Source organism: Erpetoichthys calabaricus, chromosome 8 (assembly GCF_900747795.2).
Source record: "Erpetoichthys calabaricus chromosome 8, fErpCal1.3, whole genome shotgun sequence".
NCBI lineage: Eukaryota > Metazoa > Chordata > Cladistia > Polypteriformes > Polypteridae > Erpetoichthys > Erpetoichthys calabaricus.
Genome location: NC_041401.2, coordinates 180,085,203 through 180,110,986, shown reverse-complemented (window position 1 = coordinate 180,110,986; position 25,784 = coordinate 180,085,203). Strand labels below are relative to the sequence as shown.

The 25,784-nt window shown below is 40.9% G+C and overlaps 1 protein-coding gene across 3 annotated transcripts in view; it reads left to right on the top strand.

Annotated features, from left to right (window-relative positions):
- LOC114656662 (rootletin-like) overlaps positions 1 to 25,784 on the top strand; it is a 141,008-nt gene that overhangs the window by 18,892 nt on the left and 96,332 nt on the right. For 2 of the 3 annotated variants that reach the window (XM_051930741.1, XM_051930742.1), the window contains exons 2-3: positions 7,229 to 7,370; positions 11,550 to 11,695. In XM_051930741.1, coding sequence (XP_051786701.1) covers positions 11,561 to 11,695 — 135 coding nt within the window. In that variant the 5' untranslated portion in view covers positions 7,229 to 7,370; positions 11,550 to 11,560. Of the gene's footprint in view, positions 1 to 18; positions 254 to 7,228; positions 7,371 to 11,549; positions 11,696 to 25,784 lie in introns of those variants that run through there. The other variant, XM_051930740.1, reaches the window with a different exon arrangement.

Below are 25,784 nucleotides of genomic sequence, written 5' to 3'. Positions count from 1 at the left end.
AAATGCTAATCCCAACAAAGTGCGCAGGGCGCCAGAAGACGGGCTCTTTTACGTCGATATCTAAAACGAAATCAAAAGCTTGAAGTCCAGCCGATAACTTCTTGTGAAATGGTGACACCAGGAGAGATGCGAAGAGGAACTTTGGACCTGTGACTGGGTTTACGGACCTGAGCAGACCGAAGCTTCAATGAACTCTCCGGAGGAAATGCGCGCGAAGGTCGGCGGAGAGCTCAGGCTGGAAGCGGTCATCCAGGTGGGTTGTGACGGTAGCCCGATCTCCCGGGTCATTAGTCCACCTGGAGGTTAGAGGAGAGCAGCGTGCTGATCCCAAATGAATAAGCAATGAGACGTTAAGACCGTTTAACGCTCGACACGTTAATGCGAATATCCAGCAGGCGTTAGCGGGGCAAATGCATGACACCGCCGTCCAAGTCCAAAGTGAAGTGAAGTGAAGTGTAGTGTAGTGGGCAGAACAGTCCAGGATCTACACGGTGGGCTCTCTGTGCTCGTGCTGGCAGGATGAGGTGCATGTGCTGTTTTGCGAGTATCCATTGTCAGATCGAATGTAGAGCAACACACACCCTTAATATTAGAGAACTCCATTGTCAAAGTCACTTAGATTCGATCAGATCAAATAAACGTTATTAATCCCAAGGGGGGTTTTGTAGGTAAACACAGCAGCAGATAAATTAAAAAATACAAAAGTACAAATACTGCAATCAATCAATAGATTAATCTAATCTAATTCATCATCTCAGGGGACCGGAGCCTATCCTGGCAGCATGGGCTCAAGACAGGAAACAACCCTGGGAATCATAGGTCCATTATTATTATTATATTAATGTCCATACCTGACAGTCTTGGCAAAGGAAAATAGGATTTGTTCCTAAAAAAAAAAAGGATAACAACAACATTGAGATTAAACACAAATCTTAATTGTCATCCCATCAGGAAGGCAAGCTCTATTGTTGGCATGGAGCTGGACAGTTTAACATCTGTGGCAGAGCGAAGGGCGCTCAGCAGGCTCCTATCAATTATGGAGAATCCACTGCATCCACTGAACAGGATCATCTCCAGACAGAAGAGCAGCTTCAGCGACAGACTGCTGTCACTGTCCTGCTCCACTGACAGATTGAGGAGATCGTTCCTCCCCCAAACTATGCGACTCTCTAATTCCATCCGGGGGGGTAAACGTTAACATTTAACAGTATACATAGTTATTGTCTGTTTTTCACCTGCATTATTATCATTCTTTAATTTAATATTATTTATTGTATCAGTATGCTGCTGCTGAAGAATGTGAATTTCCCATTGGGATTAATAAAGTATCTATCTATCTATCTATCTATCTATCTATCTATCTATCTATCTATCTATCTATCTATCTATCTATCTATCTATCTATCTATCTATCTATCTATCTATCTATCTATCTATCTATCTATCTATCTATCTATCTATCTATCTATCTATCAAAGGCTAGGGGTCATTGTTTTATGCCAGTGCTGCCAAAACAGGCTCCAGCTCCTAGAGCCCCAAAATTTGATTGTGCATGTATAATAAAATGAAAGGACAAACAAGCGTGTACTGGTCTATGAGTGTGTTTGTGAGTTTGTGTGTTTTTTCAGTTCTTTAACTTAGCAAGGTCCTTATAAGTCAGTCCTAGATGGGTTGCTGGTCTGTCACAGATCAAGCAATTAGGCTGGAGTGGTCAATGATTCTAACATTATTATTAATGATTCATTTAGAAGTTAATTTTGTTCTATCCTGTTAAAAGAGTAGCAGGTACAAAGAAGGTATTCGAGTCCATGACAGGGCACACTGTTGAAATCCACAACAGTCATTTAGTTTAAAAGGAATTGTGTGACGTGTGTATGGAAAGTCCAGGAAGGAGTGGGTGGCCAGTTGACCTTGGCCTCCTGGACTGTGACTGTGTCTTAGTTTTTTGACTTTAATAATAATAATACATTTTATTTATATAGCGCCTTTTCCATACTCAAGGCATGTTGTTTGTCTAACCAACTGTGGACCCCTCTGCCCCTGAGGTTCATTTTCTCCATAGATGCTGCTGACGGGAGTTCTTGTATTCTTCTCCTCCTTTTAGTTCCACAATCCATTAATGGACAGATGTTGCTGGGTTCCATTTATGTTATTCCGTTTCAAATGACATTGTTTCCTGTCTTTTTCAGCCACGTGTCTTCATTGTGTAGATAGTCAATTTGTCGAGTTTGTTATTGCATTTACCTGAGAACTTGTTACAGCGCCAGCGTTGGCACTCATTGAAGTGCGCTATACAAAAGTAAGCTGAATGAATTGGACCACAGCCTTGCACCTTCACTAGAGCAGGGGTCTCCATCTCCAATCCTATAGGGCTGCTGTGGCTGCAGGTTTTCATTCTAACCATTTACTTAATTTATGACCAGTTTTTGCTATGAATTGACTTCTTTTGTCTTAATTTTAATTGGCGTTCTATTTAAAACTCAGACCCCTTAATTATTTCTTTTTTCCTTAGTTAGCGGACAAACAATAATAAGATACAAAACAAGCCATCACATGACCAGCTAACCTGCGTCCATCATAAAATACTTGAAAATGAAGAACGGTGAAGGTCTCAGTAATGTTGATCTGCTCAGGTCTGCAAAACATTTGATGGTGTTCTTAGAAAAAAGAAAATCCACAGTTTTGGAAATGTCTTCTGTGGCAGAATAAGAGCAAAAATGATCAAAGGAATTTAATAATAGGGTTAATTAACAACAAGAATTGGCTTCTTATTAAGAAACCGGTTGGAGTGAAATTGTTTGGCCTGTGTGTTCCCAATTTAGCTGATCATCTGTTGTCTCCCGTCAAATCTCATCTTGTTTAGGTGTCATTCAGCAATTCAGAGGACTGAAACCTAAAAAACAAGGCAATTAAAATGAAAGAAAAAGAAGTTAATTAGCAGCAAAAACTGGTCACTAATAAGGAAAAAGGGTCCGAATGAAAACCTGCAGCCACAGTAGCACTCCAGGAATGGAGTTGCAGACCCTTGCACTAGAGCATGGATGCCGGCACAGCAGCTTAACAAGTCCCGAGGAGTTCCATGTCTGTAGCCCCTCCATGGTGTTTAGTCATTGATGTGATGATACATTGGTGTTCTCCCAGCACTGCCCACAGGGGTCACCATGTCTGCTTTCTTTTCATTCTAACTCATTTCTCAGATTGAGGCCATTTCCATCTTTCAGTGAAAATCCTCCTTGATTACTTTACTTAGCCTACATATTATGTGCCCATTCAAGATCCAGCATCAGATGACTACTTCTGTCACTTTGCTTACTGGATGTGACCCTGTAAATACAGCCACAGTCTATCACTCATTGGACGAATCTGTGACTCTCAAGTATTAGCTACTTTAGGTTGCGTCCATCAGCCACAATGTTAACACCACCGACCAGTGAAGTGAATAACGTTGATTATCTCATTACAATGGCTCCTGCCAAGGGATAGTATATAATGACAGCAAGTGAACTGTCGGTTCTTGAAGGTGATGTGTTGGAAGTAGGCAAGCTGAGCAAACGTCCAATGACTTGAACAAGGGCCAAATTGTAATGGCTGGATGACCCCACGCATGAGAAAGAGAGCTAGGCCAGCAGAGTAAAACGTTAAGCTAGTAAAAATAAGTACCGTAAATACTGTAGATAAAGTAATAAAGGAATAAAAATAAATAGAGTAAAAAAAAAATGCTTATTCTAAAATGTTATTGATTAGATCTTGCCAGGTTTTGAAAAAGTTCTGCACAGATCCTCCTAAGTGTGAATTAGATTTTTTCCAATTTCAAATAGCAAATAACATCAGTTACCCACTGACTTGAAAGAGGTGAGTTAGGATTCTTCCAATTGAGCAAGATAAGTCTATGTGCCAATAGTGAAGTAAAGGCAATCACAGTTTGTTTGTCCTTCTCCACTTTAAGCTCCTTTGTGAGCCCACCAAACACAGCTGTTAGTGGATTAGGAGAGATTGTGATGCTATGGCTCTCTGAAAGGCATTTAAAGATTTTTGTCCAAAATTATGTTCATTTGGTGCACACTCAGAACATGTGGCCCAATGAGGCTGGAGCTCGATTGCAATGTTTGCAGGTGGGATCTTGCCCTGGAAACTTTTTGGACAATTTTAAACGAGAGAGATGCGCTCTATAGATAATTTTGAGTTAAATAATTGTATGCTTTGCACATATGGAGCTCAAGTGAATTCTGCGACACGGAGGCTTCAGAACTGATTTGGTACCGGTACTGAGATCTGAAAGCTGGTATCAACACCAAACTCAAAATTTTAGCACCAATCCAACACTAACTACCTGTGTAATCTCTCACAGAAATTTCTCAATTTCTCATCCAAAATTAATAACTAATCACGTACAGACGAGTACAGAGGAAGCCGTAGTGAGTCTGACCATGTGAATTAAGATACATACATATACATTAAGCTACAGTCAGTGCATTACAGAATCACAATAATAACAAACTAACTTGACGCATATTACTCTTAAGGTGACGATTTACAAATACCTACAGTAGACGATGTATCCAGAGGTGTCACCTGACATTCTGTCTACGATGGACTCCAAAAGCCTGGTCACTGAATCTTTCATTCCAATGTTTCCAGAGTATGCTGGTCTGTGACCAAGTATGGCATCCAGCACGCAAAACCATTTGTTGGTTTTTCTGTCAGAACCACTTTACTGCTATGGTCTTTCATTTTTCTTCGTAGTCTTGTTTTAGTGTTAGGTTATGATTGGGGACAGCACTAAACAATCGCCTATGGGGGAGCAGCAAAAGCTTTAGATTCATCAAAAATTTTCGATGGATCTCATTGTTTTAGGGTCCCCTGATACCGAAAACATTGAATATCTTGATGATGGGTGTGGGTCTGTCTGTGTGTGTCACAGTTTCTTCAGGACAGTCTAGAGCTAAAATGGCCAGACGGAACAATACCAAACTCAAAACTTAAGCCTGTTATGAGCCAAATTGTGCAAGAGAAAGAGGCACTATAGAGGATCCCTCAAATACTGTAATTCTGCAATTAATTATGAATTCTTCTCATCAATTGCTATCGTAATGACCTATTTTATGATCAGTAAGATCCGCATCAGACCGATAAATAATTACTGAAATGTTAGAGAATTATTCGGGTAACTTGGTTCCTAGGGTGTAAAGCCTACTGATACTCACGACCGAATTGCTCACGATGTTGCTTTGTGTTGTTGTGAATTCCCAGTTCAGCCAAATGTGACACAATGTTTATCATTTTAGATTCGGACTCCAATTCCTTTTGAATATCATCATCCCCAAACACACTCCTCAATTGTTATCTGTCCATTTTGCTGTATTCGGCTCCATCTTCACTGATAACACTCAAATGTCCAAACTTCTAAGAGATTTGTAAGGCGGCGCCGGTGGTTGTGGTCAACCAATCAGCACAATCCATTTTCTTGAGCCCCTCCCACGATAGTTGCTGGTTGGATGAAAAGTACTTGCCGAGGAGCTATAGGCTGTTCTGTTTCAGCCAGGAGTCCATTCCTGACGGGTTCAGATCTTAAAACGGCTAAATGGAAAAATACCAAACTCAAAACTTAAGCCTGTTATGAGCCAAATTGTGCAATAATTGTATGCTTTGCGCTTGTGGAGCTTCTTTTCCCACTCTACTGTTGGATCTTTGAAAGGGAGGGCCTGTAAAATGTTTTTGTATATTACGGAGACGCTGTCAGAGTCTCCAAGACTGATCAATATTTTTTCCGGCATAGAGGTAGATGGGGGGTGAGGAAAATTGGACAGGTTTTGTTTAACAAAGTTTCTAATTTGGAGGTAGTGAAAGAAATGTGTCACTGGAAAGTTAAATTTGGATGTCAGGATGCAAAGACATTGTCGATGTACAGATCTCTAAGTGATTTAATCCCAAATGTTTTTAAGGACATTAAAAACTGCATACATTTGAGAGGATGGAAAAAGGTGGTTCTCGTGCAGAGGTGCCACAGATAAAAGCTTCTCTGTCTTGAAGTGCTTCCTACATTGGTTCCATATTCTGAGTGAGTGAAGCCCAATTGGGATGTTAGTGTATTGGCGATGACTTCTTGTACTTATTGTGATACAAACCAAGGAATAGAAAGACGTGCTGCAGGATTTTTTTTTCTATTGCGGACCGAGCCTGTGTATGTTCATCTATTTGTGTCAATGTCCAGGTTTTTATAGCTTGTATATTTGCTGCCCAGTAGTAAAATGGAAAGTTAGGTAGAGCCATGCCAGCTTTCGCCTTAGGTCTTTGTAGGTTCGCCCTTTGGATACGTGGATGTTTTGAATTCCAAATAAATGAGGTTATGGTTGAATCTAATTTCTTAAAATATATTTATTGATGTATATTGGAATGTTTTGAAATAAAACAGGTAGTTTCCAAGCATCTCGTGTAGTTGATTATTACGGTTCCCCCATGAAACACCCTCGTCTTTGAATGGATCCATTAACATAAACACGCTTGAGACTCCAAGAGGAAGCTGCTGTGAGCCCGGCTGGAGGTATGAGGAATTATCCGTTACTTGCTTTGGTAATGAATTGGTACCCGGCACTGAGTTCCAAAAGCTGGCATCAACACCAAAGTCTGAATTGCAGTACTGGTATCTAATCACTGGCCCATGCTCACTCGCTCATTCTTCCTGGCTAGTTTAGAGTAGGCATTGATATGAAGGAGAAATCCCAAATTTTGATTTTTAATAAATTTGCAGATTGTTCTGGAAACATCTTTTCACTTTGTCATTGTGGGTTATTAAGTGTAGATTGATGGGCAAAAATGCCCATTTTAGAATTAAATGCACAACACAATAAAGTGTGCAGAAAGTGAATCTGCTGCATTTGTCCAAGATTGCTTCTTGCCGACTGCCATGATTGTTTCCACCTCTTCACGACTCTGAGTTTAATTAAGTGGGATCAGGACGAGGACAGATGGATGGGTGGCTGGCAGACCTGTGTCTCCCATATCTATCATTCATAGGTTGGCTTTCAGTGTGGATACAGCAAGCTGAGGGGTGGTGGTCTCGAGTGCTTTGCTTCACTCCCATTTCTTTCACGTTTCCCCTGCTTACCCGTTCACCAGTTCTCCTCCAATTATTCCTTTAGGAAACCGTCACTTGCTTTTCTGTGCAGGAGACTTTTGTAATACACTTGACATCCTTTCATATCTGCCTCTTCATTTTCTTCTCTCCCAGAAGCTGGAGGAAAGCGTGTTGTCTTCCGGTGATGAGAAGAGCCTCACCTTGAGAGGAGAGTCGGACGATTTGCCACCAACTCGGCTCCCTGCACGGATCAGAGAGATTGTCACCAGGAATCTGACTGACCTTGCTGAACCCTGTGAGCTTTTTATTCCTTTCTCTTTTTTAGCTATTAAATGGGTGACAAGAAAGGAGGACTGAAGGGAACGCAGATAACAGTTCTTAAAATGTGGTAATGGTTGGGGCGGGGGGTTAATTGAGGTCATAAGTGGACACAAATTCAAACTAAAATTTTCACATTGAGAAGAAACTGAAGGAAATCAGACGGAGACGTATGGGAAAACAGCAGACCACTGAGTCCTGAGGAACTGGGTTTAGTTTTAAATGGTTCCGTTTTGAGATCTTTTCACATTTATTTAGTTACAAAGGTGAAGAAATCGAAAAATGGTACAGTTAAAATAAGCCAAACTTAATTGTGTGCTAAGACCGATTAAATCTTATACTTCTTGGAAAAGCCGGTATAATCTCAGCCAGTGTTAACTCACCGATTAAATGTGCTGTGAGGAAAAAATGTTAAGAGATATTCAGGAGAAAAATAGAAAATCAGTTGGACACTAATTAGTAGTAGTAGTAGTGTTAGTATGTGGCGGAAACTTTGTTTTTGGGAACCGATGAGTTCCTGTACGATGTTAGGCCCTGGACCACTTGTGGTCCCTGGCGAGTTTTATGGGTCCCGTTCCCACCGCACAACAGGACCTGTAACCTTTATGCCAAATATGTGATGTGCAAAGGTGGGTTGCAGGTTAAATAGTTTTACAGGGGACCACCACCCTGATTGCTTCGGTGTGACATGGAGGCTGGAGTAATGGTGGCGGTTTTTGGAGTCATGCTTTATTTGCTTCAGAACTGATTTGGTACCGGTACTGAGATCAGAAAGCTGGTATCGACACCAACTCAAAATTTTAGCACCAATCCTACACTAGTAGTACCTGTGTAATCTCTCACAGAAATTTCTCATCCAAAATTAATAATGAATCGCGTACAGACGAGTACAGAGGAAGTTGTAATGAGTCTGACCATGTGGATTAAGATACATACACATACATTAAGCTACAGTCAGTGCGTTACAGAATCATAATAATAACACACTAACGTGGCGCATGTTACGTTTACAAATACACACAGTAGACGATGTATCCAGAGGTGTCACCTGACGTTCTGTCAACGATGGACTCCAAAAGCCTGGTCACTGAATCTTTCATTCCAACGTTTCCAGGGTATGCTGGTCTGTGACCAAGTATGGCATCCAGCATGCAAAACCATTTGTTGGTTTTTCTGTCAGAACCACTTTACTGTTATGGTCTTTCATTTTTCTTTGTAGTCTTTTTAGTGTTTGTTTTGTGCTCTTCCCCCATCATAATCTATCGCCTATGGGGGAGCAGCGAAAGCTTTAGATTCATCAAAAAATTTTCGATGGATCTCATTGTTTTAGGGTCCCCTGATACTGAAAATATCGATATCTTAATGATGGGTGTGGGTCTGTCTGTGTCAGTGTGTCACCGTTTCTTGAGGACGGTCTTGAGCTAAAACGGCTAGATGGAACAAAACCAAACTCAAAACTTAAGCCTGTTATGAGATGACGATGTGCTGATTCGTTTTTGAGCCAAATTGTGCAAGAGAAAGAGGCACTCTAGAGGAGCCCTCAAATACTGTAATTCTGTAATTAATTATGAATTCTTCTCGTCAATTTCTATCGTAATGACCTATTTTATGATCAGAAATATCAGCATCAGACCGATAAATAATTACTGAAATGTTAGAGAATTATTCGGGTAACTTGGTTCCTAGGGTGTAAAGCCTACTGACGCCCACGTTCCGAATTGCTCACGATGCTGCTTTGTGTTGTTGTGAATTCCCAGTTCAGCCAAATGTGACACAATGTTTATCATTTTAGATTCGGACTCCAATTCCTTTTGAATATCCTCATCCCCAAACACACTCCTGAATTGTTATCTGTCCATTTTGTTGTATTCAGCTCCATCTTCACTGATAACACTCAAATGTCCAAACTTCTAACAGATTTGTTAGGTGGCGCCCGTGGTTGTGGTCAACCAATCAGCACAGTCCATCTCCCTGAGACCCTCCCACGATAGTTGCTGGTTGGATGAAAAGTACTTGCCGAGCAGCTATAGGCTGTTCTGTTTCAGCCAGGATTCCATTCCTGACGGGTTCAGATCTTAAAACGGCTAAATTGAAAAATACCAAACTCAAAACTTAAGCCTGTTATGAGCCAAATTGTGCAATAATTGTATGCTTTGCGCATGTGGAGCTTCTTTTCCCACTCTACTGTTGGATCTTTGAAAGGGAAGGCCTGTAAAATGTTTTTGTATATTACGGAGACGCTGTCAGAGTCCCCAAGACTGATCAATATTTTTTCCGGCATAGAGGTAGATGGGGGGGTGAGGAAAATTGGACAGGTTTTGTTTAACAAAGTTTCTAATTTGGAGGTAGTGAAAGAAATGTGTCACTGGAAAGTTAAATTTGGATGTCAGGATGCAAAGACATTGGCGATGTACAGATCTCTAAGTGATTTAATCCCAAATGTTTTTAAGGACATTAAAAACTGCATACATTTGACAGGGTGGAAAAAGGTGGTTCTCGTGCAGAGGTGCCACAGATAAAAGCTTCTCTGTCTTGAAGTGCTTCCTACATTGGTTCCATATTCTGAGTGAGTGAAGCCCAATTGGGATGTTAGTGTATTGGCGATGACTTCTTGTACTTATTGTGATACAAACCAAGGAATAGAAAGACGTGCTGCAGGATTTTTTTTCTATTGCGGACCGAGCCTGTGTATGTTCATCTATTTGTGTCAATGTCCAGGTTTTTATAGCTTGTATATTTGCTGCCCAGTAGTAAAATGGAAAGTTAGGTAGAGCCATGCCAGCTTTCGCCTTAGGTCTTTGTAGGCTCGCCCTTTGGATACGTGGATGTTTTGAATTCCAAATAAATGAGGTTATGGTTGAATCTAATTTCTTAAAATATATTTATTGATGTATATTGGAATGTTTTGAAATAAAACAGGTAGTTTCCAAGCATCTCGTGTAGTTGATTATTACGGCACCCACAACTGCCGATCCTGTTCCCCCATGAAACACCGTTGTCTTTGAACGGATCCATTAACATAAACACACTTGAGACTCCAAGAGGAAGCTGCTGTGAGCCCGGCTGGAGGTATGAGGAATTATCCGTTACTTGCTTTGGTAATGAATTGAGATCTTTATTTTATGTCTTTTTTGTCCATTTTTGATACTTATGATTAAATTTATATTGCTTGTATTTATTTATATATTTTGTTTTTCATTTCTGTGTATAAATGCCTTGGTTTTATTCCATGTGTTTTGAGGGTGGTCCCACAAGATGTCGGCCCTCCTGTCAGTCACCTGCAGAAACTGTCCTCCGGCCTTTTAAATCCAGAGGGTCTCCCACAGTTCCCGGTGGTTCATTTTGGTGATTTTCTGTGTTTCTGCTGTGCTTTCTGATGTATTTGGATTTCTGACCTTGTGCCCTCACTTTGGATCTGTGATTTATTGGACTGTGTGTGCTTGGGATTGCCTTATTGCTTAGGCAAATCTTTATGCCTTTTGTGCTTTTTGGAGCGTCACTGTTTGACAGAGCATTTTTGTGGAACGTAAACCATTTTGATTTTGTTAAAGTTCTGTGTTTGCCTTTCTTTTTTGCTGGGTTTGACAATTTTCCCCTCTAGTGGGCATTTTTGGAAGTACATTTTTTGGGACTAGCGTGCCAGGAGCTACAAATAACCTCAGTTCCCGTTGTGGAAATGCTTCAAAAATTTGGGACCTTCTAAAAAGTGCCTGGTTCTTGAAAAATAGGGAAAGCGCCTATTGTCATGTGTAAAGAGCCCAGTGACATTCTTACTTACATGTCTGACCAACACACAAGACAACAGCATTAAAACAAGAATATATTCAAATGAAGAACTTTGTTTTATTTAAATGAAAATGCAAATCAGTTTACCTGTAGATACTGTATATATCTAGGACAGTTATTAATACTGAACAGAACTGCCATCATTGACTAAATGATTTAGCCAATTCTAAAGTCAAATGATACGTTAAGTTAAATGGCTGGAGGGAGGATCAAAGGGAATAATGATGTAATAAGAACAAAGTCAGGGGAAAGACGTGTTAGCCTGGAGAATGTGGAAGAAGACAATGTAGGAATTAAAGTGAATTAAAATTTGCTTAACCTTTTTTTTCCCCCCAATGCCTTGCCACTCACTTCTTATGTTTGCTTACAGCCCCCACAGCCATGGCATCCGTTTTGTCACTTCAAGAGGAGAATCGGATCCTTCAGCAGGAGTTATCACGGGTGGAAGACCTACTGGCCCAGAGCCGGGCTGACCGCGATGAGCTGGCGATCAAGTACAGCGCCATTAGCGAAAGGGTGAGTGGACCCTGCTGACAGTCTTCCTGAGGGTGTCCTTTTTTTCTTCTGTGACTTTGTGGAAGAACTTGTGGAGAGCTGTGAATTTTCGCGAAGCCTGTTGTGTAAAGAGCATTTATTGAGGTTAAGCATGCAATGCAGCCTCCCATACAGCAGAGGGAGCACTACATTGTGGTTGTGTGCTCTGAAAGCCAGTTTTCTAGTCTCGCGAGTTTAACCTCTTGTTGATGAAGCTATCTTGTAATCCTTCTCAAAAACATTTTCAGAAGGCTTATTCAGTATACAAATGAATTTATCTGAGTTAAGGTAATGTGACATTAGGCAACTCTTCCAGTAATTTTTAGATGTTGCCTTCATTTACATAATCTTAGAGAGTCAGTGGTAGTCGGTAGTTGGCCGCCATGAAGGCAGTCGTGCAATGTGGTACACCCAGCAACTCACTCTGACATAATCAGATAAGTCTGATTGTGTCTTTAGTCGTAGGGGTGAGCTGTGTGTGTGTTAAGAGCTGACAGCCAATGACTACTTATCCAGAATTACAATGCATATATCACAATGATGAAGACTTTGGACCTCACAAACAGAAGAGAAGCTTGTCTGTCTGTTGTCTTGTGTTTTACACATGCTGACAAAATGGAAAAAAGAGTGAAAAGAGCAGAGATTGTGTCTGAACGCACTGTAGCTGTTAACCCTTTGTACAACGCCAGCTCCGTCAGGCAGCACGTTATTGGCTGTCACAATAAGGGTCAAGCACAGCTGTGCTGTAAGATCGGCACACAGTTGCTAAATGTGACACACCCAGCGATTATCAGGTATGTACCGATAAGAACAGCAACTGCATAATCGACAAGTCTGCTATACCCAATGACTAGAAAAACTCATAAACCTAGAATGGTGGATCCATGAGGCAACAACACTAACCTCAGTGCCAGTGTGCCAGCCAGTAGCACATTTCATTAACATCTCATAGTGAAAGGAGGGCAAGAGCGATCCTAAATAACCTGAAGGACTTTAATTTAGAAGCCGTGAACCTGCAGGGTGTCACAGCAGGGGAGGATTTCTGGGCTTGGGTCACTGGATTAATGCTATGGCCGTCTTTTTCAGAAGTAGGCATGGCTGGCATGTGGAGACTTGCCTGTTCTGACGAACCTTGCATAATTATTCCGACTTGTCTTGTTTTGTAGAAACACTGAACGTCTGTTGGCATTTTCCCCGTGTTGCTTTGGCTACATTCACTCATTCATAACCTGAGCACTGCTTTCTTCAAATGATTAAATTATGGAGTTTTTTGTTTTAATCCAGCCTTCTGGATTCTGGTATTTTCCTTCTGTCCACATTTACCAAATAGCAACAAGTTCTGTTGGAGTTAATTGGTGATAAAACATTTGTGGCAAAAGGTTAGTTTTGCTCTTATGGTCACTCCTCATAGGACCTATGGTTTGTCTGGGGGTCTGGCTGGAATGGAATTTATGGCATATGGGTGGGTTTTGACATTTATTGACCCGCATGTAGTGCGCTTAGTTTTCCATTGGTCCCATTCTTTATGTTTAGACAGTCTGCCTATCCATATTAATAAATATAAGTGTCTGTGTGTCTGTCCGGCTACTGCATCACAAATATTAACACTGATTTTATGAATCTTATGCCAAATGGCATGTAACAGAGACAAATGCATTGCATTTGGCATTCCAACGGATGGCACATCACAAACATTAACATTATTTTTATGAATTCCATGCCAAATGGCATATAATAGAGTCATATGAATTGCATTTGTTATTCCAACAGATAGCACATCACAAACATTAACATTGCTTTTACGAATCCCATGCTAAATGGCATATAACAAAGACATATGCATTGCATGTGTCATTCCCATGGATGGTGCATCACAAACATTAACATTGCTTTTATGAATCCCATGCCAAATGCCATATAACAGAGTCATGTGAATTGCAGTTGTTATTCCAACAGATGACGCATCACAAACATTAACATTGCTTTTATGAATCCCATGCCAAATGCCATATAACAGAGTCATATGAATTGCATTTGTTATTCCAACAGATGACGCATCACAAACATTAACATTGCTTTTATGAGTGCCATGTCAAATGGCACGTAATCCTCATTGCATGGTGTACAGCAAATGTTAATGTTGAGGTCTACATGAATTATTTACATTTCAACCTGTCTTAGACTGTCCATTTTATTACTACAAATGTTTTTGATGACCCGTCTGTTGAAATGTCAAATGCAGTGCATTTTATTACTACATGCATCACAAAATATATTCCAACAGATGGTGCACTGCAAACATTAACGCTGAGGTCCATGTTGATTCCTTAGATCTCGACCCGTCTTAGTGGGGCAGGACAGCTAGTGAAATTCATAATTCGTTTAGAGGTTTGGATGTCCATAGAGTCCATGGTTTATGAGTGGGTCTACTTGTCCAAAGGACAGTTAGTTGTTGGGTATAAAGCCCGTGATTTGTATATGAGATGTTGACTCTCATGTTATGAGACAGATTGTCTCTGAGAATTATTGTGAGTACAACAGGGACCAGGAGATCAAATTCATAGCAGGGGACACAGGTGTCCAGATTCAGGCTTTGCTTGAAGGCGAGACTCTTAACCAATGAAGGAGGGGGAGAGGTGGAGCTTCAATTTAAAAAGTCAATGCCATGTGACTTGTGTTTTGTGCACTGATTTTACAATATTTTAACAGAGAATGCATTTGTTTTTGCACATTTTGTGCACAGGTCTCGATAACCGACATGTGGATTAGGCGACGCGTTGTTTGCTGTTGTACAGCACTAATCGCCACTGCCTTGCATTATATCATATTTTTTTTATTTCCATTCTACATGAAATTAAAAATGTTTCTTGGCTATTGCTAGAAACTACATGGGGTACATAACATATAAAAAATATTTTTGCGTGGGGTATTCCTTTAAGGGATTGTCTTCTTTCCAAGAATTTTATTGCTTGCTAATGGAGTTTCTTGTTTCTCATGGTCCCAGTAATCTGGTAGGCAGCTTTTCATAGCAACATCTTCCTTGTGTTGTCTGAATACATTATTCACTTGAGGTGGCTATGCAACACCCCTGTCGGATACTATAAGTTTTTTGAGCCATTTTTAATGTACCTTTCAGTAGTATTTATGATTTTTGTTTCAATTTAGGCGTGTTTGCTGACTTTTGGGCTTCGTAATACAATGACAAGCTGGATGATGGCACAGTGCACAAGCAGTCTTAAGTCCCCAAGTCTTCTTAAGCATGCTGACATGTGCATATCACAGCTTTCTGCATTCACAGACGCCTACGTCACACGACCTACTGGTCAAGGTAAGGTGACATGTGCAGCACATTTACTGGAAAACATGACCTTGTCCTTAGAAATAAAGCCCCTGACCCCTAGACTGCCTTCTGTTGGATTAGCTCTCTGAGAAAAACGTCAAGAGAGGTTAGTGATGTGAGGTAGCGGCGTCTCTCATTGACCCTTCTGAAAGGACAAGTGCTTTGAAATTAGAGAGGACCCTAATAAAGGAATTTTTCTAAAAGTGGGTGACTTAAAATCCTCTATTTAATGATGTTTTCTGCTTTCGTCCAATCAGACACCAGGCTTTGATTTTTTTTTTTTTTTTGTGTGTGAATGGTGTTATAATGCAGGACTGCCATTTTATAGCAAATATACAGTACTGTGCAAAAGTTTTAGGCAGGTGTGAAAAAATGCTGTATACAAAGAATGCTTTCAGAAATATAAATAATGATTGTTTATTGTTATCAACATACAAAATGCAAAGTGAGCGAACAAAAGAAAAATCTAAATCAAATCAATATTTGGTGTTACTACCTTTTTCCTTCAAACCAGCATCAGTTCTTATAGGTCCACTTGCACAAAGTCAGGGATTTTGTAGGATTCTAGTCCGGTGACTATTGATCAACCAATTTGTGGAAGACAGTTTCATGTCATGGCAAGATTGAGCACAGCAACAAGACACAAGGTAGTTCTACTGCATCAGCAAGGTCTCTCCCAGACAAAGATTTCAAAGCAGACTGGGGTTTCAAGATGTCCTGCTCAAGCTCTTTTGAAGAAGCACAAAGAAACGGGCAACATTGAGGATCGTAGACGCAGTGGTCGGCCAAGGAAACTTAGTGCAGCAGATGAAAGACACATCAAGCTTATTACCCTTTGAAGTCGGAAGATGTCCAGCAGTGCCATCAGCTCAGAACTGGCAGAAACCAGTGTGACCCAGGTACACCCATCTACTGTCCGGAGAAGTCTGGCCGGAAGTGGTCTTCATGGAAGAGTTGCAGCCAAAAAGCCATCCCTCCGACGTGGAAACAAGGCCAAGCGACTCAAGTATGCACGAAAACACAGGAACTGGGGTGCAGAAAAATGGCAGCAGGTGCTCTGGACTGAGGAGTCAAAATTTGAAATATTTGGCCGTAGCAGAAGGCAGTTTGTTCGTCGAAGGACTGGAGAGCGGTACAATAATGAATGTCTGCAGGCAACAGTGAAGCATGGTGGAGGTTCCTTGAACATTTGGGGCTGATTTTCTGCAAATGGTGTTGGAGATTTGGTCAGGATTAATGGTGTTCTCAATGCTGAGAAATGCAGGCAGATACTTATCCATCATGCAATACCATCAGGGAGGCGTATGATTGGCTCCAAATTTATTCAGCAGCAGGACAACGACCCCAAACATACAGCCAAAGTCATTAAGAACTATCTTCAGCGTAAAGAAGAAGAAGTAGTCCTGGAAGTGATGGTATGGCCCCCACAGAGCCCTGAACTCAACATCATCGAGTGTGTCTGGGATTACATGAAGAGACAGAAGGATGTGAGGAAGCCTACATCCACAGAACATCTGTGGTTGGTTCTCCAAGATGTTTGGAACAACCTACCAGCCGAGTTCCTTCAAAAACGGTGTGCAAGTGTACCTAGAAGAATTGATGAAGGGTGGTCACACCAAATATTGATTTGATTTAGATTTCTCTTTTGTTCATTCACTGCATTTTGTTGATTGATGAAAATAAATGATTAACACTTCCATTTTTGAAAGCATTCTTTGTTTACAGCATTTTTTCACACCTGCCTAAAACTTTTGCACAGTACAGTATGTGCGATGGATTCAGAAAACAGGTAGACCCCTTCATTTTCTGCCCACCTGACTCAGTTGTAAATTTAATTTTAAACAGATCCATTTGCCATTTTGCCTATCAAACTATGCTCACCATAATGACAAAGTGAAAACATGTTTTCCGAAAGTGTCATTGTCATGTCGTTTGCTAACCTGCTTAATCCAGACCGAGGTTGCTGGAGGGGCTGCAGCCTATCCCAGACTTCAACAGACAGGAGCCAACCCTAGACAGGATGCCAATCGATCATAGGGTGAACACACTCACATATACACCCAAACACCAAACGCACACTAGGGCCGATTTAACATCGCCAATTCACCTAACATGATGTCTTAGGACCGTGGGAGGAAGCTGGAGTACTCCTAACTATGAGGCAGCCAACATGCCGCCCCTGTTTTCGGAAATGTCTGCAACTTTATTAAAACTCCAAAACTGAAATCTCTCATTCATAGATGTATTCAGACTCTTAACTCAGTACTTTGTCGAAGCCCCTTTGGCAGCGATTCCAGCTTTAGGTCTTCTTGGTAAGTCTCTACAAGGTTTGCCCACCTGGGTTTGTCCAATTTATATAATTCTTCCTGGCAGATCCTCTCAAGCTCCATTAGATTGCATGGGATGCATCATGTGAGAGGTCGCCCGAACACCATCAGACAAACACCAGCACTTTATAAAACACATGTTTATTAAGCACAGTTCCACACAGCCCACAGTGCTCCCAGCACCAAATACCCCCAACACGGGTTTCTCTCTCAATGTCCGTGAGCCGCTTTTCTTCCTCCTGTCCCTGGAGCTTCGTCCTGCTCCAGTTCCCCGACTGTAGGAAGGCGGCCCCCTTTATAGTCACCCGGATGTGCTCCAGGTGCTCACTGATGCTTTTCCGGCAGCACTTCCTGGTGTTGCGGAAGTGCGTGCCGCATGAGCACCCGGAAACACTCTGGGCGTTGCTGGAAGGTCCTTCCTCCACCTTCCCAGGTGTGGCGGAAGTGTAGATCTCCCGGGCCTTTATGAGGTTTGGGGCACCCCCTGATGGTAACCACGGGCCCCCATGGGTTTGAGCCTCCCTGCTACTTCCCCGTGGTCCCCCTGCTATCCAGGGCGGTTGCCCCCTTGCGGCCTGGGGGATGTATAGATCCCCTTCCGGTCCTTCCAGGCGTCCCGGCTGGGTCTGGCCACCAGCCTTCTGCCACAATCAGTAATCTGCCATTGTGAGGTCTCTCCACAGATGTGCTTTGAGGTTGAGGGCTTTGACTGACCCACTTTAGGACAGATTTATCCCAAAGCTACTTCATTGTTGTCTTAGCTGTATGCTTTAGGTCATCGTTGTGCTGAAAGGTGAACCATCAACCCATTCTGGAGTAGGTTTTCTTCAAGGACTTCTCTGTATTTGACTGCATTCAAACCTTACTTCAGTTCTGACCAGTCTTCCATTCTCTGAAACTGAAAAGCACCCTACAGCATAATGCTGCCACCACCATGCTTCACCATAGGGAAGGTATTAGGTAGGTGATGATTAATGCCTTGTCTTTGCTGCACATAGTGCTTGGAGTTTTGTCTCATCAAACCACAGTATCTGTCTTCCTCATGCCCTCAGGATCCTTTAAACTGTCATATGCTTTTTACTCAAGAGTGGCTTCCATCTAGCCGCTCTACAATAAATGCCTGATTGATGGAAAGCTACTGAGATGGTTATCTTTGTAACAGTTTCTCCTATCTCTGCAGAAGCTTTCAAAGCTCTGGTAGAGTGACCATTTGATTCTCAGTCACTTCGCAGACCAAGGCCCTTCTTCATTTTTTTGGCCAAATGGCCAACTCTAGAAAGATTGCATAAATTCTTCATTTTTCAGAACTTTTCAGGCCACTCTGTCCCTGGAGACACTCAAAGCCCTAATCTAGTCCTCACTACAATTTGATTTTGGAGGTCTACAGAAAGTTCCTTGGACTCCATGGCTTGGTTTTTGTCCTGACATGCAGTGTGAATTGTATGAACTTCTATACACAGACACACGTGTGCCTTTCTAAATGATGTCCAATCTATTCAGTTTGGTGCAGTTCTAGACACATCATGAGGAGAAAGAGAGAACCAACAGGATGTGCCTGAGGACAGTTTGGAGTGCCACAGCAAAGGGTCCAAAGACTTCTATGAAGGGGAGACTTCAGTTTTTGATTTTTGTGTTCATAACAATTACTTATGAATCCTTTCACAAATTTCTGAAAAAATGTGAATCAGTAATATAGGCATGTGGAGTGTTGTTTTATGGTATTTTGAGATTACTGATGAGCATATGATAATATTTTTGATATCTGATTCTTTCCCGGTGGTCCTAGCCATCCAAGAACAATAAAAATGACCAATATTAAACATAAGCATGTGGAATATCTTTTAGATTATTTTAAAATCAGTGATTATGAATATGATGTTAGTTTTGACTTTTGATCCTTTATGAGGGATCTAGCCCTCATTGGACCTCTACAAGAAGGTACATAATAACACATTTTTATTAAAATGAAGACTATTTTGATTTTAAACAATGACATTGAAGCACACATAGTTGCACCAAATGCTTGAAATGGTACTATTCTTGTTTATTATGTATTTCCACCTCATGAAGTAAGTCATTACGTGGCTGAGGAACACCCTGAATTTGGGTGGCTTACCTTAATAATACACTAACCAATAATAATAATAATAATAATAATACATTTTACGTAGTAGCACCTTTCCCATGCTCAAGACAGTTTACCTAGTAATATGTTTTATTTATATAGTGCCTTTCCCATGCTCTAGGTGCTTTACCTAATAATATATTTTATTTATATAGTGTCTTTCCCATGTTCACGGCATTTTACCTAATAATATATTTTATTTATATAGTGCCTTTCCTATGCTCAAGTCACTTTACCAAATAATATATTTTATTTATATAATGCCTTTCCCATGCTCTAGGTGCTTTACCTAATAATATATTTTATTTATATAGTGCCTTTCCCATGCTCTAGGTGCTTTACCTAATAATATATTTTATTTATATAGCATCTTTTGCATGCTCTAGGTGCTTTACCTAGTAATACATTTTATTTATATAGCGTCTTTTGCATGCTCTAGGTGCTTTACCTAATAATATATTTTATTTATATAGTGCCTTTCCCATGCTCTAGGTGCTTTACCTAATAATATATTTTATTTATATAGTGCCTTTCCCATGCTCTAGGTGCTTTACCTAGTAATACATTTTATTTATATAGCATCTTTTGCATGCTCTAGGTGCTTTACCTAGTAATACATTTTATTTATATAGCGTCTTTTGCATGCTCTAGGTGCTTTACCTAATAATGTATTTTATTTATATAGTGCCTTTTCCGTGCTCTAGGTGCTTTACCTAATAATATATTTTATTTATATAGTGCCTTTCCCGTGCTCTAGGTGCTTTACCTAATAATATATTTTATTTATATAGTGCCTTTCCCATGCTCTAGGTGCTTTACCTAATAATATATTTTATTTACATAGCATCTTTTGCATGCTCTAGGTGCTTTACCTAGTAATACATTTTATTTATATAGCATCTTTTGCATGCTCTAGGTGCTTTACCTAATAATATATTTTATTTATATAGTGCCTTTCCCGTGCTCTAGGTGCTTTACCTAATAATATATTTTATTTATATAGTGCCTTTCCCATGCTCTAGGTGCTTTACCTAATAATACATTTTATTTATATAGCGTCTTTTGCATGCTCTAGGTGCTTTACCTAATCCATCCATCCATTTTCCAACCCGCTGAATCCGAACACAGGGTCACGGGGGTCTGCTGGAGCCAATCCCAGCCAACACAGGGCACAAGGCAGGAAACAATCCTGGGCAGGGTGCCAACCCACCGCAGGACACACACAAACACCAAGCACACACTAGGGCCAATTTAGAATCGCCAATCCACCTAACCAGCATGTCTTTGGACTGTGGGAGGAAACCGGAGCGCCCGGAGGAAACCCACGCAGACACGGGGAAAACATGCAAACTCCACGCAGGGAGGACCCGGGAAGCGAACCCAGGTCCCCAGGTCTCCCAACTGCGAGGCAGCAGCGCTACCCACTGCGCCACCGTGCCACCGCTTTACCTAATACTATATTTTATTTATATAATGCTTTTCATGTGCTCTAGGTGCTTTACCTAATAATACATTTTATTTATATAGTGCCTTTCCCATGTTCACAGCACTTTACCTTATAATATATTTTATTTATATAGTGCCTTTCCCATGCTCAAGTCAGTTTACCTAATAATATATTTTATTTATATAATGCTTTTCATGCGCTCAAGTCACTTTATCTAATAATATATTTTATTTATAAAGCACCTTTCCCATGCTCAAGACAGTTTACCTAATAATATATTTTATTTATATAGTGCCTTTCCCATGTTCGCGGCACTTTGCCTAATATTACATTTTATTTTCTGAGGACATGTTTTTTCTTAGTCATTATGGGTTACTGAGTGCAAGTTGATGGGCAACAATGGCAAATGTATCCCTTTAAAATAAGTCTACAACCCAATAAATTGTACAGAAAGTGAAGGGACCTCTATACTTTCTGAATCCACTGTATATTAGAAGGTTAGTATCCTCAGATATTTTAGGAAGAGAAGATCATCAAAATCAGTCTGGGTCAGATGGATTGAAAGAAGGCATAGCTTAGTAAGCTAGGTCTGACCATATGTTACAGGAAGGAAGGCACCTCAGTGAATCTCTGGTTTTGTTGCAAAGAGGCCCATGATAGGGAATTGTTTAGTGGAAGACCACTCCACTGCCTCTCCATTCTAACACTATTCATCTGAGTGAGGGCAAAGAAGAAAAGTCTCCTGCTGCCTGCCCTGTTGTTATAGAGACTTGTGTGGAATGAGCAAAGCAGCAGGTTGTCGTGGCTACTGTTGCCCTTGGAGATGATAAACGCTTCTTTGAATGGCGCAGGTTTTCTTGAGGCAGGCAGCTGAATGGCTTGTGTGTATTGCAGTGAGTGGGGGAGAAGAGGATTAATGGAGGGGATCACACACAATATCCCACCAGCCAAACTTAAGATAAAAAATAGCTAAACATTGCCCTCCTCCGTCCTTGTCTGCCATCCATAAGCTGACTGAGTATCAGTGGTCACTCAAAATAAAAATTACATGCATTCAATTACTAAAAAATGATTTAACGTTTGGTTAGGAAAAGTAAAAAGTATAATTCGTATTGGTTCACCTGCATAGATCTTTACATTTCTGCAATGTGTCTAAACTCATGTGACCCATTATCAAGAACATCTCCCAAGGCTGACCAAAGTGGACAATGGAACGAAGTACACATTCACTCGGAATATATCAGACCTCTTTAATTGTGGTTGAAAACAAAAAGCCATTGTGTTTTGTTAGTGTTGACATCAAATTGTTTGATTTGGCTTTTAGGGATTTAGTTTTTATCACTCAAGGAAACCAAGTTTGAATTCAAGCCTGGCTGTGATCTGTGATTTGTTTGCATGTTCTCTGTGTATTTATGTGGGCTTTTAATAAAAATATCCAAGTAAGGAATTTTGCGTATTTGTACAGCCCATTTGTTTTCTGGTTTAATATTTGAGGAATGAAAGTGTCCAGCAAAATACATCAAAGTAAAAGCAGCCATTTGTGTTTTGAAAACATAGTGAAGTAAAACTGAATGTAGACAGAATATGTTATAGTGAAGTAAAGTCCAAATCTTTTCAAAACATGCTCAAGTACAGTAATGAAGTGTTTCTGTTTCATTACTGTACAACTCTGACTGTCAATAACAGCATTGTTTCTAAATATTCAGTTTGCAATATTGATTATAGGCGGCACAGTGGTGCATTGGTAGCACTGCTGCCTCACAGTAAGGAGACAAGGGTTTGCATCTCAGATCCTCCCTGTGTGGAGTTTGGATGTTCTCCCCGTGTCTGCGTGGGTTTCCTCCGGGTGCTGTGGTTTTATCCAGTAGTCCAAAGACATGCAGGTTAGGTGCATTTGCAATCCTAAATTGGCCCTGGTGTGTGTGGTTGCCCTGCTATGGACTGGCGCCCTTTCTGTTCCTGCCTTGTGCCCTATACTAGTCCAATTTGTAACTGCCAATTTATCAACTATGCACATTTTTGGGGATGTAGGATGAAAACTGGAATCCCAGAAAATCCTGTCAGCTGCAGGACTTGAACCTAGAATAATGGATTCCTGATGTTAACTTGTTTCCAACTGTGTATCCGTGTTCTTGTTGAATTCCAATGTTACAGATGGCACTGGTATTGTTGCGATATTGACACCACAAAATAGCAAAACAGGTAGGACCTTTACAAAGAGCCCCCAAAACAGGTCAACATCTGGCCTGTCCCAATGTAGGTCTCACCCAAGCCAGCCTGACCCGAGGAGAAAAGGATGTTTCTGTCCTGTCCATTCTTAAAGCATGGGGCTTAGGCTTAATGAATTATTATTATTATTATTATTATTTTAAAGTTTGAGAATGCTGTAAAAACACCAAAAAATGCCTCCTAAGGAGGAGAACAGTAAAAACTCTGGTATATCAGAGGCGATTCAAACTATGAATCTTTTATAAGTAAGAAAAATATGTATCTATACTAATAAAAGGCAAAGCCCTCACTCACTGACTCACTCATCACTAATTCTCCAATGTCCCGTGTAGGTAGAAGGCTGAAATTTGGCAAGCTCATTCCTTACAGCTTACTTACAAAAGTTAAGCAGGTTTCATTTTGCAATTCTATGCGTAACGATCATAACGGTCAACAACGTCCGCCATGTTAAACTTTCTTATTTATGGCCCCATCTTCACGAAATTTGGTAGGCGGCTTCCCTGCGCTAACCGAAACCGATGTACGTACTTATTCCGGTAGTATGATGCCACTGTTGGCCGCCATATTGAACTTTCCAACGGTCTTTGTTAGTTATGGGCCCACTAATTCTCCAACTTCCCGTGTAGGTAGAAGGCTGAAATTTGGCAGGCTCATTCCTTACAGCTTACTTACAAAAGTTAAGCAGGTTTCATTTCAAAATTCTATATGTAACGGTCATAACAGCGACAACATCCGCCATGTTAAACTTTCTTATTTATGGCCCCATCTTCACAAAATTTGGTAGGCGGCTTCCCTGCGCTCACCGAAACCGATGTACGTACTTATTTCGGTGGTATGACGCCACTGTTGGCCTCCATATTGAACTTTCCAACGGTCTTAGTTAGTTATGGGCCCATCTTCAAGAAATTTGGTACGCAGGTTCCCAACGTTAACTGAATCCTACTTACGTACATATATACGTCCATAGCCTGCAGCTCGGTCGCCATGTGAGGTGGCATTGGGTCCCACATCCCCACGCTTCCCACGTAGTTGGCTGCCTGCCTATATAAGGCAGTCTGACGCTCCGGTCTCTTCATTCCCTTCCTTGCTTCGCCACGGTATTCACGTCTCCCTGCTGATAACTGCAGTGTTTTTATTTAATCCACGGCTTCTCCGCTGTTTTGTTGTTTGTTTATTATGATTATAGTTATAGTGTAGGTATTTTAGACTTAGGTTACATTGTTCAGGTACCCATTTCCTTTATCGTTCCAACTGTACCCCCATTAACATGTCTATCGAGGTGATCACCATCGATCAAAGAACTGTCACTTACCGAGTGGTTTCCATGCCCGGGGATGGCGACTGCCTTTTCCACTCTCTGTGTTACATATTGCAAGGCCATATCAGGCTCACTCTTGATATCCGGAGGAACATTGTGTCTTATGTATTGAATGACTGGGACAGGTTCAAGATGTGGACTGATGACGGTACAGGAGATAATTATACTACACAGGAGCACTAGAAGAGTGAAATGCTTAAGCCCTTCACCTGTGGTTCTGCATGTGAGTTGATGGCTGCCACTGAATTGTTCGGTTGTCACTTTCAAGTGTACCGAAATGGCCAAATATTTTACACTTTTGGACAACCGCCAATGCCTCTTAAACATCTTAGATTCACAGGTGACGATTTGAGTAGTGGACACTTTGATGTTTATGAATGTTTAAACTCTCAAAAGCTGGATGCGAAGTTATCGATGAAACCCATTTCAATTCAAACGCCTCCAATTTCCAGTAAGGCTCTGCTTCGCAATGACAATTAATAAGTCTCAGGGAAAGACACTACAAAAGGTTGGCATTGATTTGAGGCAAGATTGCTTTTCACATGGCCAGCTATACGTTGCATGCTCAAGAGTAAGCTCAGCGCACAGCTTGGTCATATTACAACCGGAGAGCCGAACTGACAACGTGGTATACAAAGAAATCCTTAACAAATAATTATTCGTATATTTTCCCTCAGTTTAAAAAGGTTTACTTTTCTTCTTAATAAAAAATTTTAAAGCAGTACTTCGCTGCTGCGAAGCATGGGTATTTTGCTAGTTTGGTATAAATGCAAGAAGCAGAAAAGGCAAGAAAGGATTTTCTAAAAGGCAACCAAATCCCAGTTCACATTCAGGAGAATATCCAAAAATAGAGAAGAAAATCATCAAAAAAAAAAAAAAAAAGAACGAAATTGCAACACTAATAAAATTCTCCAAAAACTCACTCAATAAACAGCTAAAGGACTCATGTCCCAGCCTGAACTTAAATGCTGGGGGTGGTCCCATAAATAGTGATGGAACGGTGGTGCCACTCCTTGGGGTATCACGCACAAAATACAAGGAATATGGGAGAACACACTTACATTTTTTTTTTAATTTCGCCTTATACAATTTCTTATATTAGGAATTAGTTAGTTTTCGCATACCCCTTGGGGTCAGAGCACAGGGTCAGCCATTGTACAGCACCCCTGGAGCAATTACAGGTTAAAGGTCTTGCTCAAGGGCCCAGCAGAGTAGGATCTCTTTTGGCAGTGATGGGGATTCGAACCAGCAACTTTCTAGATACCAGCACAGATCCTTAGCCTCA